The 21,005-nt window shown below is 46.6% G+C and overlaps 1 protein-coding gene across 2 annotated transcripts in view; it reads left to right on the top strand.

Annotated features, from left to right (window-relative positions):
* The first annotated feature begins 209 nt into the window (after positions 1-209).
* The window catches only part of JPH2 (junctophilin 2), a 78,865-nt gene continuing 58,069 nt past the window's right edge, over positions 210-21,005 (top strand). Inside the window, exons 1-2 of one of the 2 annotated variants that reach the window (XM_023227997.1) lie at positions 216-1,461; positions 10,023-10,094. In XM_023227997.1, the coding sequence (XP_023083765.1) occupies positions 1,083-1,461; positions 10,023-10,033 (390 nt within the window). In that variant the 5' untranslated portion in view covers positions 216-1,082 and the 3' untranslated portion in view covers positions 10,034-10,094. Of the gene's footprint in view, positions 1,462-10,022; positions 10,095-21,005 lie in introns of those variants that run through there. The other variant, XM_023227996.2, reaches the window with a different exon arrangement.

The following is a 21,005-nucleotide window of genomic DNA, read 5'->3' as shown; positions in this document are numbered from 1 at the left end:
GTGTATCTTCCAGACTCTGTTTCCACAGCCTCCCCTCTCTTTCTGACTTCCCTCCTCTGCTTCGGAAGCACATGTGAAACTGTCTCCATTCCTTTCTCTTTAGGTCACCGGATCCCTTGATGGGGCTGGCAGTGGTGCTGTAACCCCAGGTCCCCTTAGGGCATGTGAGTGGTGATGGGGCTGAGATCTGCCAACCTCCTCGCTCTGGGGGATTTTCAGTGTTCCAGGACTGGGCGTTCTGCTGGTCTCCCTCTCCCCTCCCTTCCCCGATTCCCCAGCGCCCTCCCTGCCCGCAGACCCAGGGGACTCTGAGAATGGAGGGCAGCTCTTATTCCCGGGAGGAAAAGACACCAGGTTCCCTGGGCTGCCTGCACTCAGTTCTCAGCCTCCTTCCTCATCTGTCCAGCCACTGCCCGGGTCTGCAGCACGGGCACGATTTGAAATACCCCTCCTTCCCGCTTTGAAGGAGGCTGGGCTGGCCGGGGGTTATTTTGGGAGCAGCTTCTGAGATCCAATGGCCTTGTTAGGGCAACACTGACCTTTCCATCCCGGGAGGAGGGCAGGATTGGAGAAGGGGGCGGGGCAGCGGCGGGGAGACCGACAGCCCCGCACACCCACTGGGGTGGAGAAGGGGGCCAGCGGGCTGTGGGAACCCAGCCTCAGGCGGGGGCTGTCACCGAGGGGAATTTCCCCTCTTTGAAAAGGCTGGGGACCCCTCCATCCCACGCTTTCACTGGGCTTCTTAAAGAGATCACACCGTTTTCCCTTGGACTTCTTGGAAAGCAGACTTGGGACGCTTTGTGGGGACTTTGAACCGTTCCTTCCTGCTTTCTTCCCAGCAGGCAGCCTTGCTCTGGCTGGTGGAGTCGGGGCTCCTGGGCATGGCACTGACTAGCCAACCCAGTGCTGACTTGGCGCCGGGGCTCTTTCAGCCTCTGCTGGCATCCTGCTTCCCCCCTCCTGGGGCGCAGTGGTGAGTCTGGGGGCCTGCCCCCGAGGGCACTGGAGGAGTGTTGCAGGCATCACCCACGCCCTCTGCACTCACCCTGGAGGACGGGGAGGTTGTCAGGGGCTATGATGAGATGAGCGGGGGCCGCTTTGACTTTGATGACGGTGGGGCGTACTGCGGGGGCTGGGAGGGTGGAAAGGCCCATGGGCACGGACTGTGCACAGGCCCCAAGGGCCAGGGCGAATACTCTGGCTCCTGGAACTTTGGCTTTGAGGTGGCAGGTGTCTATACCTGGCCCAGCGGAAATACCTTTGAGGGATACTGGAGCCAGGGCAAACGGCATGGGCTGGGCATAGAGACCAAGGGGCGCTGGCTCTACAAGGGCGAGTGGACACATGGCTTCAAGGGACGCTACGGAATCCGGCAGAGCTCAAGCAGCGGTGCCAAGTATGAGGGCACCTGGAACAATGGCCTGCAAGACGGCTATGGCACCGAGACCTATGCTGATGGAGGTGAGGCCAGCTGGGGACCTACAGAGGTGGGGCAGGGCCAGGGAGGGTGAGAAACCCTGGTGGAGGGTGGGAAAGGTGTTGGGCAATTGGCACGGAATCAGATGGGCTAGGATGTGATTTGCTGTGTGGCTTTGGGCAAGCTGCTCTACCTTTCTGAGCATCCATTTTCTTGTAGTAAAGATGGAATGAATAAAGGGGTTATTGAGAGGATTAGTGGGAGTGCTTAGTACAAAGCCTGCTATATAAGTGCACACTCAACACACAATAAACTATAACTACTACCATTAGCATGTTCGGTATGCTCCAACATAAACAGCCATGGAATATACTCTAGCAGAATCGGATTCTAGTCTTAACTTTGCCGTGAAAATTATTTTCAAGCAATAGATCATGAGGAGTATTCATTCATCCACCCATCCATCTATCCACTCATCATCTATCCACACACCAATCCACCCACCCGTCCATCCATCTGTCCATCCATCCACCCACCTGCCTGCCCATCCATCCATCTACCCACCCACCCATTAATGCTTCCACCCAACCATTCATCTACCCATTCAGCCATTCATACATCTACCTGCCCATCCACCCATCCATCTTTCCATCCATCCATCCATCCATCCATCCATCCATCCATCCATCCATGATCCATCCATGGATTCTCTCTTTTTTTTTTTTTTTGAGACAAGGTCTCATTCTGTTGCCCACGCTGGAGTGTAGTGGCAGGATCTCAGCTCTCTGCAGCCTCGACCTCCCAGGATCAAGCGATCCTCCAACCTCAGCTTCCCTAGTAATTGGGACTATGTGCATGCACCACCATGCCTGGCTAATTTTTGTATTTTTTTTTTTTTTTTTTTTTGTAGAGACAGGGCTTTTTCATATTGCCCAGACTGGTCTCAAACTTCTGAGCTCAAGCAATCTGCCTATCTCGGCCTCCCAAATTGCTGGGATTACAGGTGTGAGACACTGTGCCCGGCCTACATTCCTTTTGTGTTTCCTTTTAAAAACTTTTTAAAGATAGGTCTTGCTCTGTTGCTCAGGCTGAAGTGCAGTGGCACAATCACAGCTCACTGCAACCTTGAACTCCTGGGCTCGAGCAATCCTCCCATCTCGGCTTCCTGAGTAGCTGGAACTATAGGCACATGCCACCACGCCTAGCTAATTAATTGTTTTTTCTTTTTTGTAGAGATGGGGTCTTACTATGTAGCCCAGGCTGGTCTCAAACTCCTCGGCTCAAGCAATTCTCGGCCTCTGTGGCTCACACCTGTAATCTCAGCACTTTGGGAAGCCGTGGTGGGAGGATCACTTGAGGCCAGGAGTTCAACACCAGCCTGGGCGATCTAGCAAGATCCCCATCTCTACAAAATGAAAAATCAAAAAACAAAGATAGGCATGCAGGCAAACAATTATATACATTATACACAAGTATGTACAGATGCTGTTACAGAAAGCAGCATTGAGATTTGAGGAGGTCAGGAAATACTTTAAGTGGAGCTGACGCCTGAGCTTGGTCTCTATAGAAAGTTACGTTTGTGAGGGTGGGCGTGGGGCAGAGAGAGGAGTGAGGACAAAGGCTCAGAAGCATGAGAGTGGTAGTGGGTTAAAGAAACAGAGAGGAGTTTTCTGTGGCAAAACAGCCCTGTGGAGTGGCAGAGCAGCCGTCATTACCTAGTCCACGGGGTGTAGCATTGGACATATCACTTAGCTAAGCCAGTTTCCTCATCTATGAAAAGGGACACTTTAGAATATCAGTACCACTCAAAATGTGGGCGGTAGGGGGACAGCATCAGCACCATCCATCCACCAGTTAGAAATGCAAATTCAGTGGCCCAGCCAGACCTTCTCATCAGAATCTCTGCGTATGGGCCCGAACGCTGCTTTCACAAGTTTATCAGGCAATTTTTATACACAGCAAAGTTTTAAAAGTATTGCTTTAAATTAGGGCCTAGCAAACCATAGATCGTGGGCTGAACTGGCCCACTGTCAGTTCTGCACAGCTTATAAGCTGAGAATAATTGAAAAAAAGAAGAAGAACAATATTTTTTGACATGCGAAATTATTTGAAAGCCCCTACGTAACATCCTCAATTTTACTTCTTGTCCTACAAAGCCTAAGGTATTTACTACTTGACTTTTTTTTTTTTTTTTTTTTTTTTTTTAGGGAGGTTCTTACTCTGTAGCCTAAGCTGGAGTGCAGTGGCACAATCTCAGCTCACTGCAGCCACTGCCTCGCAGGTTCAAGTGATTCTCCTACCTCAGCCTCCCGAGTAACTGGGATGACAGGCACCTGCCACCACACCCGGCTAATTTTTTTTTTTTTTTTTTTTGTATTTTTGGGTAGAAATGGGTTTTTGCCCCATTGGCCAGGCTAGTCTCGAACTCCTGACCTCAAGTGATCCACCTGCCTTGGCCTCCCAAAGTGCTTGGATTACAGGTGTGAACCATCACACCCCGCCCTACCTGACTCTTTATAGCAAAAGTTTGCTGGCTGCGGTTTTGAATGGTCATTCCAACTCTTTCTGATGCAGGATAATTCTATAAAGTCTTCCTAATGAGCTGCATTGGAAAGAGGAAATGACACAGATAACTCATAATTGGCTAATTTTTACAAATGACATTTGGTGTCAGAAGGCATTCGTAGGACATTGTATTCATTACTAGTGTCTCCTTTTTTTGACAGTGGCCAGGAAATGTGGGACTGGGGCTGGGATCAGGGCAGCTGAGGCAGGAAAAGGCATCAGCCAGCCCAGGGAGCAAGGTTTGTTGAAGCCAAGGCCGTTGGACACATTGAGAGCAGCCTCAGGTGCAGGATAAATTTGCATCTGGGCTGCCAGTTGGTGGGTGTCTGGATGTTAACGAGGTCCCTGGAGTTTGTGCAGGTGCCTATGGATGCTACCCAGCACTAGCTGGGAACTGAACAGCCCTGAGCACAGATTCTGGCTTCACCACTTGCTAGTTGGGTGACCTTGAGCTGTTTTCTGAGCCTCTTGAATCTAGTGCAATTCAGTTCAGCAGATGGTTATGCCAGGCACAGTGCTAGGCACTGGAGACACAGCAGAGAGCAAGCCTCAGTTTCTCTGGCTAAAAATGGAGATAATCCTCGAGTGCTTATGCGGCGTCTGTTACCTATGGTGCACTGTAGGCATGCGTAGAATGTTCGTTCCCGTCCCTCTTCTCTTCAAACCAAGGTGCGTGTGTGCGTGTGTGTGTGTGCATGTGTATCTGTGTGTGCACATCTCTGTGTGTGCGTGTGTCTTTGTGCATGTGTGTGTGTCTGTGTGTGTTTTGGGTCTGGATGTGAGTCACAGGACACAAATCTCTGGGTCAAAATGAGCATAGGAAACCGTAGACCCATCTCCTAATATGTATAAAAGAGGAAAATCTATTCATTCATTCATTCATTCATTCATTCATTCATTCATTCATTCATGCAACCAGTACTACTGAGCACCTAGTCTGTTCCAGGTACTGCTTCACGGCAAGTTCTAGGGCGGGGCAGTGAGCAAGACAAGGTCCTCAAGGGGCTCCCTGTCCAGTGGAGAAGCAAAAACTAGAAAACAAACATACATGTAATCTCCAGAAGTTACAAGTGTTATGGAAAAAAACTAATAGAGGCAGAAAAGGATGGTGTTCTTAGATGGAGTGGTCTCAGAAGCAGGATGGGGGGTCCTGGAAAGGAAGTAGGTCCCCTCAGGCAGACGGAATCCCGTTGCAAAGTCCCCAAGGCAGGTTTGAGGAACAGCACGAATGCCAGAGTGAGCGAGGGGTGCAGACATCGTGGGCCTGGGCCGGATCACACAGGCTTTGCAGGCCCTGGGTTTTATCCCAGGTGTGCCCAGGAGCTCTTCAGGCCAGGTGACCAGAAGCCCTGCTGCCTTGGTTTGTCAGAGCCCCAGACTTTCCCAGATGAGATGACCCCACATCCAGGGGCCCTGGAAACCTCACAGATTCTCTTTCCCAAGCCACACACGAGGTGCAACTCTCCAAAATTAGATGTGGCCACTGCTTCGGAAAATCTCTTTAATCAACCTGTCACCAGTCCCCCGAGGGTTTGTTAAGGATCTGCCCTCACCCTTGGCCCCAGCCTGGGTATCACTGAGGGGAACGTGGACAAATAAGATCCTGCGATTAGGAACGGCTGTATGGCAGCCCTGCCCTGGGTCATTCTCCTGGCCCTGCCACGTAATTTACACTCACCAAACCTTAATTTCCTTGTCTATAAAATGGACCTATCCTAATCTCTCAAAAGACTTCTCATGGGATGAATGAGTACTCAGTAAATGGTGATTGCTCTTATTACTATTACCTATTATTGATTCATCCAGTAAAATATTTATTTAGTGACTATGATGCAGCTAGCACGATGCTACACCTGTAGTGTAGAAATAAGCAGAAGGAAAACGCTCCCTGTTTTCATAGCAAATCTAACAGGAAATTGTCCTGCAGTTTTGTGTTGGGTACTAGGTAGGGACAGACAGGGGAGTAACAAAACCAGAGCGGGCAGCTGACCAGACTCAGGCATTCAGGGAGGCTTCCTGAAGTCAGCTGCAAGCCGAGCCCCGACATACGTGCAGGAGTGAGCCAGGTGACAAGGGCGGCGGGAGACTCCAGGATGAGAGGACAGAGAATGCAAAAGCTGGGAGGTCCAAAACTTGCCACCAGCTAGGAGATAAAGCTGAAACTTGCATCTGATCCTCAAAGGTTCAGAAGTCTTCTCCACTGCCTCCTTTTCTGGCAGTCAAATGCTACAAAGGAAACAGCAGTTTTCTAAACTGGAGATGTCAACACATTAGTGGATGGTGAAGTCAATTCAATGGGTCAGGACCTGCATTTTTCAAAAGGAAAGAACAGAACAGAATAGAAAAGTGTCGGAGTATTTCACAGAGAATAAGATAAAGTATTGTTTTCTGAAATATTTATTCAGTTGGGGAGATACACATATACACGCACACACACCATGTGTGAGTGTGTGTGTTTAAAAGTGTCTGCATTTATGTGTGTTTTGCAATGCAATACGTGTTTCTTACTGCAAGTCATGGTCCAAAAATTTTGACACTCATTGTTCTAAGGTGACTTGACTTGGCATCTTCTTCAAAGCCCTGCCATTCCCATCTCGCAGACCCCTCCCTGTCCTCTAGGCTTTCTCTTTGGTCTGAGGATAAGTTCTCCAGCTCTCGTGTGGGAAGGGGAAGGTGGGGCTGGTGCAGGAGCTCTGGCCTTCCAAACCCTGTTGTAAGCTGCTTGTTACCCCTCCCCCCTCCTATAGCCCTCATTCCTCCCCTGGCCATATATAGCAAAGCTAAAAACAGCTGCTGACTTAAAGCACACACACACGCCCCGGCCCTGAAAGAGTAATGTGCCTGTTGCATGGCTGACTGTTCCCACCAAGACACTCACGGGCTCCAGGCTCCTAAAGTCTTTAGTGCTTGTTGTTTTCTGAGGTTCTTGGTCCTGGGGCCCTTGCCTTGGCCTCAGAGACCCACAAATACCCTGAAACTTCAGGTGTGATATGAACATATGTGCAAGACTATCTGTGTTTTTCTGGGAGGCATTTTCTCACATAGTCTCAGATTCTCCAAGTCATCTCTGGCTCAAAGAAGTTCCAGAACCACTGATGACTTTATTAATCCCATCCCCAAAATGTGCACTGGAAGAATCAAGCCCAAAGTGGACGTTTTTCCATAAAGCTAATAAAAATAATAACACTAAGGCCAATTGTGGGCAGACTGCTGGAGCCTAGGAGTTCAAGACCAGCCTGGGCAACATGGTGAAACCCCATGTCTACAAAAAAGAAAAATACAAAAATTAGCCGGACATGGTGGCACTCGCCTATAGTCCCAACTACTTCAGAGGCTGAGGTGGGAGGATCGCTTGAGTCTGGGAGGTCGAGGCTGCAGTGAGCCATGATCACACCACTGCACTCCAGGCTACGTAACAGAATGAGACACTGTGTCAAAAAAAAATAAATAAAATAAATATAATAATAATAATGATAGTTAACATGTTTGGAGTGCTTACTAAGTCCCAGGCACTGTTCCTAGCACTTGAGGCACTTGAGGTATGTTGTGTTATTTATTTATTTATTGAGATGGAATTCCACTCTTGTCGCCCAGGCTGCAGTGCAATGGTACAATCTTGGCTCACTGTAACCTCCGCCTCCTGGATTCAAGCAATTCTCCTGCCTCAGCCTCCTCAGTAGCTGGGACTACAGGCATGCGCCACCATGCCCCGCTAACTTTTTGTTTTAGTAGAGACAGGGTTTTGCCATTTTGGCCAGGCTAGTCTCGAGCTCCTGACCTCAGGTGATCCCCCTGCCTCGGCCTCCCAAAGTGCTGGGATGACAGGGGTGAGCCACCGCGCCCAGCCTGCTGTGTTGTCTAAACCTTCACCCAACAACCTCATGGAGATGTAGTTACAGCTGCTGTTTTACATATGAGGAAGCTGACATGGAGATCATGCAAGTAGCTCGCTCGAGGTCGTCTAGCTAATAAGAGGCAGAGATGCAATTTGATCATAATAAGTGATCATTAAACATTTGGTATTATAAATAAGTATTTTAAATAATAAACAGTAAACAATGATACAGAATAGGACATGCTTCATAATTCGTGAGACCCAGTGCAAAATGAAAATGTAGACCCCTTCTTTAAAATCATTAAGAATTTTAAGATGGGGACAACATGGCATTAACCCAGGCACAGGGGCCTTCTGAGTGCTGGGTCCTATGGGACTGCATAGTTCCAGCACCCACGAAGCTGGCCTTGACAATAGTAATAGCTGTGCCTGGCTACTAGTCAAGGTGTCTTTATTATGTACCAGGCTCCGGCTAAGAGTCTTATGGGCATTGTATTACTTAGGTTTCCTCATAACCCTGTCATCTACTACCCTAGTGGCTTTTAAACTGTTATAATTGCAATCCCACTATAAGATATGTATTTTATTCCTTCTCTGGGCAGTGAATGCAAAAAAAAATATGTATTTTACATCGTAATTCTGTATCTATACACATATAAAAAGAATGCAAAACTGAAACAAACCATCACGAAACAAGATTTCCCTTCCTAGGTATGATGCTTGCTATTTTCTCTTTTATTCTATTTTGTTGACAGAATTAAATGAGGCCCTGATCCATGAAAAGCTCTTAGAACAGGGTATGGCATGTGTTAGTGCTTTCATTACTAATGTTATTATTATCATTACATGCTGAAAAGTTGAGACTTTATGTTTAATTATGACGATTGGGTCAAAAACCCAAGCGTTTGCACTCTGGATCCAGTTTTCTTTCTTCTGCTCAAAGCTTATGATTTAAGCTAATGTTAGTCCAATTGACTCTGAACACAGGAGCTACGTGATTTTGCCAGACTGAGCAGTAAGTACCTGGTGTCACATTCTCTGGGCCTGTGATACATGTTCCTTGCAGAGAGAAGCTTGAAGGAACTTAACTTTCATATTTATTTATTTATTTGCATAATAGAATATCTTTTCTGTTAATCAGTTTGTCTATCTTTATGCCAATGTCATGCTGCCTTGGTTACTATAGCTTTATATTGTCATAAAATCAGAGTAAATCCTTCAACTTTGCTCTTCTTGTTCAAGATTGCATTATTCTAGGTCATTTCTATTTTAAAATCAGCTTCTTCAGCCTGGGCAACAGAGTGAGACCCTGTCTCAAAAACAAAACAAAACAGGCCGGGCGCGGTGGCTCAAGCCTGTAATCCCAGCACTTTGGGAGGCCAAGGAGGGCGGATCACGAGGTCAGGAGATCGAGACCATCCTGGCTAACATGGTGAAACCCCGTCTCTACTAAAAAAAAAATACAAAAAACTAGCCGGGCGAGATGGCGGGCGCCTGTAGTCCCAGCGACTCGGGAGGCTGAGGCCGGAGAATGGCGTAAACCCAGGAGGTGGAACTTGCAGTGAGCTGATCCAGCCATTGCACTCCAGCCTGGGCGACAGAGCGAGACTCCGTCTCAAAAAAAAAAAAAAAAAGATTGTATTAAATCTATAGATCAGTTTGAGAGAATGGACATCTTATTAGCAGTGAGTCTTCCAACCCATGAACATGGTATATATCCCTATTTGTTTAGGTTTTCTTTAATTTCACACAGCAATGTTTTAGGGATTTCAATGTCTTACACATCTTTTGTTAATTTTATCCCTAGGTATTTTATTTTTTGTGATATTGTAAATGGCATTTAACATTTTATTTTTTCAATTGTTCACTGCTAGTTTATAGAAACACAACTATTTTTGTATATTGACTTTGAATTCTTTTATACCGTGCTCAGTTAATTTCTTAGTTCTAGTGGATCTTTTTGTTTTTGTTTTTGAGGTTAAGAGGAATATCTTTGAACTTAAAATAGTTTGATTGTTATTGAAAATAAAGTGTAGAGGCCCTGAGAGAATCTGTTATTACTGAAGGAAGACATAGGATATTTAAGCATCTGAGACTTAGAGTAGCCAGATCTGGGTTCAAATCCCAGCTGTGCAGGTTCTTAACCATGTGAACCTGGGTGCACCATGTAACCTCCCCGAGCTTCTGTTTCCTTTCTTCCTTTAGGGATGTGCTAACATCTCCCTCAGAATATGGTTGAGACAATGAAACAATATAATACCTATGAAGCACTCAGCATCATGCCTGGCACATAGGAAATGCCAAAATATATACTCCTGTATTTCCTTCACATTCCAAAGGGTGAATTAATTCAGCACAGCCTGAACCATAGCTGTCCCTGCTCCCGGGAGCAGGGTCAGGTTGCAGTGGGTGGATGACAAGGGAGGATATTTGAGGACAAAAAAGAGTTTTTGACTTTGGAACAGTAAATAAGACAAGACTTTGATTCGCTTAGTTCTGCCTTGAGTCCTGCCAGTGTAGATGGAATCCACGCCAGACACGATTCCATTTCGAATGTAGAATCAGCATAATTTAACCTCATCTTGGAAATCTCATGTCCCAGTTCACAGCCAGGCATCAGTGTGACAGTCAGCTGAGCTGCTGTTGTGGCAGCTTCTGGGCATTCTACGGAGACCCCAGGAGGGCACAGCAGACCCTTAGCAGGACAGAAAAGCGGACATCATTAGTCTTTCCTCTCCACGGCCTTGTTTTCAGTGATTCATGTGCCCGATTGGCCAAATCTCTGCAGACGTGCTCCTGTCCAAGGCCAGGCCTCTGGGATTTACCGAGCTTGCTTGTTTCCAGGGCCTACTAATTCCGTGACCAGCAGCTGTTCCCCGGAGGAGGCCCTGCCCTCCACACCCTTGTGAGGAATGCCGAGTCTCATTTTCTGAAGGCCCTGGTTGAGGGTGGGGTGTGGGGCCAGGGGGACAGGGTTGCTTCCTGCCATAGACTTCCTGCCTTGGAGGGTTATGCTTGTTCTCACCTATCCCTTCCCGAGCTGAAGCCACAGAGTAGGAGAGAAGTTAGGGCCGGCACTCCTCCCTCCCGTGTAACTTTCACTCCCTGCTTAAATGGAACTGATGAGAGTTGCCTGGCCCAGATCTGTGCCTGGCAGAATCCACAGAGCAGCCCAGGTGTGCTAGGAACTCCAGAGTGACCCCTGCTTCAGGCCAGGAATGAGCACCTTGTGCCTGGAGGTCTTCCTGCCAATGCTGGCTGACCATTGCTGTGGATGGGGTAGAGTTGGAGTCACAATTGGAGGCCGGACGGCTGCATGCAGCCTGCAGGGCACACTCTGGCTGGCATGCACCTTGTTTTTATTATTTCTGTTTTTAATTAAATTGGAATCCCTTATGGGTAGGTTTTTTGTTTTTGTTTTTGTTTTTGTTTGCAGGGTCTTGCTCTGTCGCCCAGGCTGGAGTGCAATGGTACAATAACAGCTCACTGCAGCCTCAACTTCCTGGGCTCAAGCGATCCTCCCATCCCAGCCTGCAAGTTCCTAGGATTACAGGTGCACGCCACCATGCCTGGCTAATTTTTTTGTAGAGACGGGGTTTCTCCATGTTGCCCTGGCTGGTCTCAAACTCCTGAGCCCAAGCCATCTGCCTGCCTCAGCTTCCCAAATTAATGGGATTATAGGCGTGAGCCACTATGCCCAGCCTATGGCTACCTTTTAACAAAGTGATCAAATTTAACATCATCAATGACAGACAAACCGACAGTATGTACCCTTGATGGGATATACGGAGAAGGCCAGCACTTTAAGAGGCCAAGGCAGGAAGATTGCTTGAGCCCAGGAGTTCAAGACCAGCCTGGGCAACATAGTGAGACTCTGTCTCTAAAAAACAAAAAAAAGACAGACAGGATCTGACCCATTTGATGAGATTCTTTCAGTTACTGTGTTGAGAAGAGGCTGTTTTGGGAAGACAGGTATTGGGTGAGGGGGAGGTGGCATGGAGACCAACTAGTGAGTTTATTACAATTATTACTGGTGAGATGATGGTGGCTTGCACCATTACCTTGTAGCAGCAGAGGTGGTGAGAAGACGCATTTTGAAGGAAAAGCTTACAGACTGGACAGGATTGAGAGAAAGAGGAGTCAAAGATGGTTCCAAGGCTTTTGCCTGAACCATGGAAGGATGGTGTTTCCATGAACTGAGATGGGGTAAGGGTTTGAGAAGGGAAGGTCAGGAGTTCAGTACTGGACACCATGGGTGAGAGATGCCTGTTGGAAGTGTCCATGGGCATTGGGGTTGTGGGCAGGCCTGTGCACAGGTAGGTGGGGATCCTTTTAGACCCTCTCCCCTTGACCTTTCTTGCCTGCTGCACACACAATCATTTCTGGTCTCCAAGTCCCTCAGGGTTGCTGAGCTGACTCAAGGCCTGGAAATGGGCCTTTCCCCCAGGCCACAGGCTCCAGGGTTGTCAGCACCCAGGCGATGCCTCCTGGTTAATCCCCTGCTTTCGGGTGAGCTACGGGGCATCATCCGGGGCAGCAGCCTCTGGATGTAGGGGTGGTGGAGCCCTGCGGGCTCAGGGACTTGTCATCCACCCACTACAACCTGACCCTGCTCCCGGGAGCTGGTCCCCAATGCAGCCAGCTCCTCTGCTTTGGGTTGTCTATTGGTGATCCCAGGAAACCAGACACTGTGAAGATTTGATGGACAGCAGCATTTGGAAGCCATGGGAAGGGACTTTGGTGCCAGCCTTGCAGGCCAGCCAGAGAGCAAGGCCTTGGGATTGTTATGGGAAAAATGTAACGCAGTCTAAATGCTCACCGAAGGGATTGCTAGATTAATTTATGAGACCACGCGATGAACTACGAAAGGCCTTTAATAAGACAGAGGTGAACCCACCTGTATTCATACAGAAAGAAATCTAAGGCATTATAAGTGAACAAAAGCCATTTGGCAAATATTTATTGAGTGCCTGCTAGGTGCTAGGTAGTGTTCTCAGAGATAGGGTCAGTGGTAGACTGGTGAACAGCTAATCTTTTAGTCTATTTATGATAAGTATATGGTTGCAAATTGGCAGAAAAAGGCCTGGAAGGATCTAAATCATTAACAGGAGTTACCCTGGGGAGATCGCACAAAGGTGTTTTCTTTTATATACTCTTCTGTTGTTTGGAATTTTTGCAATGAGCATATGACTTTTAAAATTTTGTTTTCTTTTTTTTTTTTTTTAATTTGTGACAGGGTCTCACTCTGTTACCCAGGCTGGAGTGCAGGAGGGATCTTGGCCCCCCGACACCTCCACCCCGCACGATGCACGGGGCTCAAGCAATCCTCCCATGTCAGCCTCCTGAGTAGCTGGGACCACAGACGTGCACCACCACACCCAGCTACTTTTTTGTAGTTTTAGTAGAGCGAGGGGTTGACCAGGCTGGTCTTGAACTCCTGAGCTCAAGAGATCCACCCACCTCAGCTTCCCAAAGTGCTAGGATTACAGTCATGAGCCACAACACCTGGTTCACTGCAACCTCCGCTTCCCAGGTTCAAGTGATTCTCCTGTCTCAGCCTGCTGAGTAGCTGGGATTACAGGCAAGCACCACCACACCTGGCTAATTTTTGTATTTTTAGTAGAGACGGGGTTTTACCACATTGTCCAGGCTGGTCGCGAACTCCTGACCTCAAGTGATCCGCCTGCCTTGGCCTCCCAAAGTGCTGGGATTACAGTCATGAGCCACTGCACCTGGCTCAACTTTTGCAATTTTTAAAAAGTACTTCCTCCATACAAACAGTATTTACATGTAGACATCATAAGGAGCCCCCAGGATGCAAAAAGGGTTGGGGGTGGGGGTATCTAAGCACAGTTTTCCAGACTCTAGGCTCAGAATCCTGGATAGCCTCCCTTTGTTCCTCCTCACTCTGGGTACTCAGCTTTTTAATGCAAGGCAGGGTTGAAAGAGCATTTGAGGCAAGAGACCTGTTCTTCAGTCCCAGCTGAGCTACTCTCGGGCTGTGTAGCCTTGGCCAGGTCCCTCTACCTCTCTGAGCCTAAGCTTCCTCCCCTGTATAATGAAGGAATAAGACTATACTTACCCAGGAAGGTGAGCAGATTTTCTCATGCACAACACTGGCTAATCGGGTGGGACTACCTGTGGAAGTGGTGAGGGAGGACTGCAGGCTATAGTGCTACTCAGCCTCAGGACCCATTAGCAATGTCAGTTGTGGACACAGGATGGGGAATAAGTGGCCTATGTGATGGATTACTTACGGGCTTGGACTAGAAGATCTTATCATCGTCCGATTAATTTTTTTTTTGTTTTTCTTGAGACGGAGTCTTGCTATGTCGCCCAGGCTAAAGTGCAGTGGTACAATCTCGGCTCACTGCAACCTCCGCCTCCCGGGTTCAAGCAATTCTTTGCCTCAGCCTTCCGAGTAGCTGGGATTACAGGCATACGCCACCACACCACGCTAATTTTTATGTTTTTAGTAGAGACAGGGTTTTGCCATGTTGGCCAGGGTGGTCTTGAACTCCTGACCTCGTGAACCACCTGCCTTGGCTTCCCAAAGTGCTAGGATTACAGGTGTGAGGCACAGCACCAGGCCTTTGTTTGTTTGTTGTATGGATAAAATTAACTTATTGGGACAATGGCATTGTAGTAGAGAAAGAGTTTAATCAATGTAGGGCTAGTCAAATGGGAAGATGGGGGCTTATTATTTAAATTTGTGTCTCTGAAAGTTTGGAAGGTAGCGTTTTTTAAGGATAGGTTGGCAGGCAGGGGGCTAGGGAGAAGGAAATGTTGATTGGTTGGATGAGGGATGAAATTATAGGAAGTTGAAGCTGGCTTTTTTGTACTGAGGCAGTTTCGGGGTGGGGGTAATAGGACTGGTTGAATTAGTTTTTTGTTATGAGTCACAGGTCTGGGTAGAATCATCAGAATGTAAAAGTTCAAAAAATATTTGAAAGGGCAATTTTAGGTTTTGACAGTAGTGATGCTATCTACAGGAGTCACTGGGGAGGTTACAAGTTCTGTAACCTCTGGCTATATTTCTCTGGAGTCATAATTTTATAAAGGCGGTTTTGATCTCTGAGTCAAGAGGGGGTTAGTTTCAGGAAAGGACTGTTAACTGTTTTTGTCTCAAACTATTAACTCAATTTTAGTTTGGTCTATGTCCAGGCATGAATGAAGACAGTTAGCTTGTGAGGTTAGAAGTAAGATGGAGTCAGTTATATCAGATTTTTTTACTCTTATAATATTTTTATGTCAGATTTTTTACTGTCATAATTTTTATAAAAGCTGTTTTAATCTCCAAGCTCCGCTCCAGCTGTGACCTTCTCAGGATTGAAATATTCTCACTTACACTAGAACTGAGGTTATCTATGGCTGTGTTGCAGATTTGCAATAGAAACCTGAGCACTCATATTAAATATGGGTTATTGGGCCGGGCTTGGTGACTCATGCCTGTAACTGCAGCATTTTGGGAGGTGGAGGCAGGAGGATTGCTTGAGTCCAGGAGTTCAAGAGCAGCCTGGGCAACATAGTGAGACCACATCTCTACAAAAAAATAAAATTAGCCAGGCGTGATGGCACGCACCTGTGGTCCGAGTTACTTGGGAGGCTGAGGTGGAAGAATCACTTCAGCCCAGGAGGTTGAAGCTGCAGTGAGCTGTGATTGTGCCACCGCACTCCAGCTTGGATTACAGAGTGAGACTGTGTTTCAAAACAAAACAAAACAAAACAAGAAGTATTTCTATATACACACATACGGGTTACTAGAGCCAGCTCCTACTGGCTCGTGAGAGCTCAGGAACTTTGCAGTCATGGTGGGGGTATTTGCACAGTGGAAACTGACTAATGTTACAAACTGAGGTTGGTTGGTTTGTTTTTCCTAAACAGCTGGTTTGCTACTAGGTCCTGACTATTGTACTAATACGAAATGCCCTTTTTTCCTTCTCACCCCAATTTAGGGTGATCAGCCATCTCAGCTTGCCTGAAACTGCCCAGTGTTAGCACCGAAAGTTCCATATCCTAGGAAACCTCTCAGACACAGGCAAACTGGGATGACTGGTCACCTTACAGTCTTTTCCCATCAAGTGAAGGGAGCCAACCTTTGTTGAGAGCCTGAGATCTCTGCTAGATAAACCATGTAATACAGCAACCCTGCAAAGGAAACTTGCTATGCTCACTTTACTGAGAGGAGACAGACTCAGAGAGACCTTATTCAAAGCCCGTGCTTGTTAATGCATTTGACAGTATCTTCTGAACGTCTTCCATGTGTTAGTTCCTGCACGGAGTGCTGGGGATGCTGTGTTGGGCAAGGAAGACCTGTCCCTGCCCCCAAGTGCGTATATCCTAACAGCAGAGACTGGCATCTGAATACAGTTCCTTAAATACAAAATGTGATACATATTTTGAAGAAAGAATAAAAGAGTTTATGAACTGATAACAGGGAAACCTGATCTGGTCGGATAATCAGAGAAGGCTTCCTTGAGGAAGTGATGTTTGAGCTGAGATCTGCAGGATGAATAGGGATAAACTAGGTGACAGGGGAGGCCACACAGTCAGGCAGAAGGGACAGCAAATGCAAAGGCTTGGAGGTGAGACCTGAGCATGCTGTGTTCCAGAAAAGGCTGGAGCACAGACTCAGAGGGAGAGTGGGGTGGACGAGGCTGGAGAGATTGGCAAAGCCCAGATCTTGAGGGTTTTGTGGGCCACAGTGAGGAGCTTGGACTTCATCCTTCTGATAGACTCTGGTTATCCCTTCAGACACTCCTTAGGACACATTCCCCGAGCTGTCAGGAGTGTTAGCAGCTGACAGATCCTAGCTGGGTATTTCTCTCCAACAAAGGGAGCTGTCTCATTCACATCCAATGACTGTAATGACCTGGCCCCCTTGCTTTGATTTTTGGGCAACTCTGAAGGGCTATCCCAGCTTAAATGCCCCTGGGATCAGTTGAAGATTCTGTTGCAGATGTTCAGCTTCTTACCCTGCCAAATCCTGCTTCCTTCCTTACACCTGCTCTTCCTGAGAGCACTCTCTGCTAAATCACCCACACATCATCTCAGCTTCAGAATCCCCAGTTCCCTGGGGATCCTGACCTGAGACAATCCTCAAGGCACTGGGAAGTTACTGCAGGGTTTTCAGAGGGGGAGTAAGCTGCTGAGATTTGCATCTTACGAAGAAGATGAGTGGCAGCAGCAAAGGGTCAGCTGAAGTGGGGGGCAGGGAGGATACTACTGTCATCATCAAGGGAGAAAAGGATGTGGCTTGGACTAGACGGATAGGGTGGAGACCAAGAGAGGTAGAAAAATTAAGGAGTAGCGCAGTGCGTCATCATGAGAAAGTCATTTAAATTCTTAGTTTCAGTTTTTCCAATTATAACATCGAAATGATGATGCCTGTATCTGTTACAATACTTTCTTATCTATTTATTTTAACCATATATTAAGCAAAATTAAGGAGATATTCAGAGTCAGATCTATCTGTTTCTAAAGGGCATGTAATTTCCATTATTCTTTGCTACCTCCAAAGATGTCTTAGCCCTGACTTACTTTCCCTGGGATGCTGGGTCCATAGTCTTTATCAAGGTGGGTTAGAACCAAGCTGGGATGAGTCCCTTATACTCAGGAACATCTGTGTGGTGTCTGTGGCATGGGCATGCATGCTGACCACAGTGAGCATTTCTGGTTCAGCTGGTCTGATCTTGGGATGCTTGGAGAAGAGCCTCTAACCCCTGGACTCTCTGATGCTCACTCTATATCTGCCACGCTCCATCTTAAACACTGTTTGAAATTTGTTGATGACACTTCTATGGGCCACCCAAATATCTTGTGCCAACATCTGGTACTATGTGAGAGGACTTGGAGAAGGATCAGGGATGGCTGGTAGACAAAACAGGCAAGATAAAGAAAAGAGAGCTGCCATGGGAAGTAAGAAGTGATAAATGTCTGGGGCAATGAGAATTTGGAGGAAGGAAGGTGGTTCGCTGAAGGAGGTGGTTTGAAACTGGGCCATGAAGGATTTGGGAAGATAAGGCTGGGAAAGTGACTTGGAACCAGGTCATGAAGGGACTGGACTATCAGGTAAGAACTTCCATAGGCAATGGGAACTCCTAGAAAGGAGCTAGTCCTCGTTCCTTTCTCTCCATCTCTGTTCAATTCTCCAATGTGTTAGTCTGCTTTCTGTTACTTATAACAGAATACCTGAAATTGTGTAGTTTATAAGAAACAAAATGTATTTCCTAGAGTTCTGGAGGCTAGGCAGTCCAAAGTCAAGGGGTCATATCAGGAGAAGCCATTCTTACTGGTGGGGACTCTCTGTAGAGTCCCAAGGTGGCACAGGGTGTCATGTGATGAGGGGGCCAAGTGTGCTAGCTCAGATCTCTCTTCCTCTTCTTATAAAGCCACCAGCCCCACTCCCATAACCAATTAAACCATGAATCCATGAGTGGATTAATCACCTCATAAAGGCCCCACCTCTCAATACTGCCACATTGAGGATTAAGTTTCAATATGAGTTTTTTTGGGGGGACAAACATTCAAGCCATAGCACCCAGAACTGATCTTCCAACCTCAGATAGTTCCCTAGAAATAGGAAGGTGTCGCTGGCCAGATGGGGTGGTGTTCTCAGTGTCCATTCTATATTTGGAGGCAGAATCCTGGTCTGGCCCATGTGTTTCTTTGATGTCTCAAACTGGATTCTGGATCTCCCAGCTCTTCCTTGGTGTCTTAGTCAATTTTGTGTTGCTATAAAAGAATACCTGAGGGCTGGGTGTGGTGGTTCATGCCTGTAATCCCAGCACTTTGGGAGGCCAAGGTGGGTGGATCACAAGGTCAGGAGTTCAAGACCAGCCTGGCCAATATAGCGAAACCCTGTCTCTATTAAAACTACAAAAAATTAGCTGGGCATGGTGGCAGGAACCTGTAGTCTCAGCTACTTGGGAGGCTGAGGCAGGAGAATTACTTGAACCCAGGAGGCGGTGGTTGCAGTGAGCCAAGATCATGCTACTGCATGCCAGCCTGGGCAACAAAGTGAGACTCCATCTCAGAAAAAAAAAAAAAAAGAATACCCAAGGCTAGGTAATTTATAAAGAAAAATGTTTATTTGGCTGACGATTCTGGTGGCTGGAAAGTTCAAGGTGGAGCATCTACCTCTGATGAGGGCCTCAGGCTGCTTCCGCTCATGGCAGAAGGTGAAGGGGAGCTGGTGTGTGCAGAGATCACATGGCAAGAGTGGAAGCAAGAGCGAGAGTGAAAAGGTGCCAGGCTCTTTGTAACAACCAGCTCTTGTGGGAATTAATAGAGTAGGAACTCACTCACCCCCAGGGGAGGGCATTAATCTATTCACGAGGGATCTGCCCCCATGACCCAAACACTTCCCATTAGTCCCCACCTCCTACACTGAGGATAACATTTCAACATGAAGTTTGGAGGAGACAAACATCTGAACCATAGCACTTACATTTCCGAAATGGTCATGCTTTCTTTAGAGCTGAGATTTGGGTGAGAATTTTGGAGCCTTTAACCCGTAAGGGAAGTTATCATATTCTTAGAAGTGAAAACACTAGTCAGGACACTTGGCTGTAACTGCCAACAACTGCCACATTGTGTCATCACAAGCAAGTCATTAAAATTCTTAGTTTGACTTTTCCAGCTGTAAAATCAAAATGATGTTACCTGTATCCATTAAGATACTCTTTGGTTTACAGGTCACGGAAAACCCTAACTCCAAATGACTTAACCTAGCACTTTCTAATGGAAGTATAATATGAATTACAAATGCAATTTAAAATTTTTTAATAGTCATATTTAAAAAGGTGAAATTAATTTTAATAATGTTTTATTTAACTTATTGTCCACAATAATATCTTTTTTGTGTGTAACCAATATACAATCATTAATGAGACATTTTCCATTCTTTTGGTATGAATTTTTAAAAATTTAGTGTTCAATGACCACAGGTGGCTAGTGGCTACCATATTGGACAGCACAGACTTAAACAGTGAGGATACTTATTATTTCATATAATCAAAAATCCAGAGGTAGAGGAGCCCCAGGATTGGTTAATTTGGAGGCTCAACAGCATCAACAAAGATGCAGCTTCCTGCCAGCTTTTTGCTCTGCCATCCACAGAGTATCAGCTTTGTTTTCAGCTAGCTCTCCTCATGGTCCCAAGGTGGCTGCCACGGCTCTGGGATCACCTCCAGATACATTGACATCCAGCAGAAGAAGAGGCTGTGTTTCTCTGCATGTATCTTTTTATGAGAATAAAAAACTCTTTTCTGCCTCCCCTCCCAGCTGTCTTTCCCTCAGTCTCAATGCTAGATTTCACCACATATTCATGTATAATCCAGTCATTGGCAAGGAAGATCTGAGTCTGGCTTAGAGCAATCACAATTTACCCCTAGAGCTGGAGACAAGCTTACCCTTCTCTAAGTCTCATGGAGGAGAACTAGACACTGGAACAAAACTGAGGTCCTGTCAGCAAAGAAATAGAGAATTGCTGTTGCCCAAAGTGGGTTCTGTGGAACACAAATCCTGGCAGATGCTCTGTGAACAGGATCTTCTGATTAAATAACATCTGCTTGGAGAGCCACAGTAGTCATGAGCACATTAAGGCTTCTGATAAATCCCATGGGAAGGAGACCTTTCATCTTATTTCACTTCGATTTTCTCAGACTTTCTTGACTTCAGAACTGTTCTTTATTCCCCCCTGATAAAACACATTAACGCAAGTTTTGAGAAATACAGTTTTGGAGAACCTGCCTTAATGGATTATTAGTTTATAGAGCAGGGAAACTCTTCCACAGGATACATGCTCATACGCTGGCCTCTTTTGGATACAACTGAATGACCTGTACCAAACTCGCCAGGAAAATTCCTGTAGACCAGGCAAAGATAGAGTACCCAGTGGCTCAGGCCGCAATCACCATTTCCCTGTAAAAGAATGAAAAGTACAGTTTCCTCCTTGCTCAACTCATCCAAACCTTGGATTCACGCCCTATGAAAAAGTCTCACATAAAAGCACATACTGAGGCCTTTGGCATATGGTGATTTGCTTATTTTCTCTCTTCTCTTCTCTTCTCTTCTCTTCTCTTCTCTTCTCTTCTCTTCTCTTCTCTTCTCTTCTCTTCTCTCTCTTCTCTTCTCTTCTTTCTCTTCTCTTCTCTTCTCTTCTCTTCTCTTCTCTTCTCTTCTCTT

Source organism: Piliocolobus tephrosceles, chromosome 20 (genome assembly GCF_002776525.5).
Source record: "Piliocolobus tephrosceles isolate RC106 chromosome 20, ASM277652v3, whole genome shotgun sequence".
In the NCBI taxonomy this organism is placed as follows: Eukaryota; Metazoa; Chordata; class Mammalia; order Primates; family Cercopithecidae; genus Piliocolobus; species Piliocolobus tephrosceles.
The sequence above is the reverse complement of the archived record's forward strand: the minus strand, read 5'-3'. Positions and strand labels throughout refer to the sequence as shown.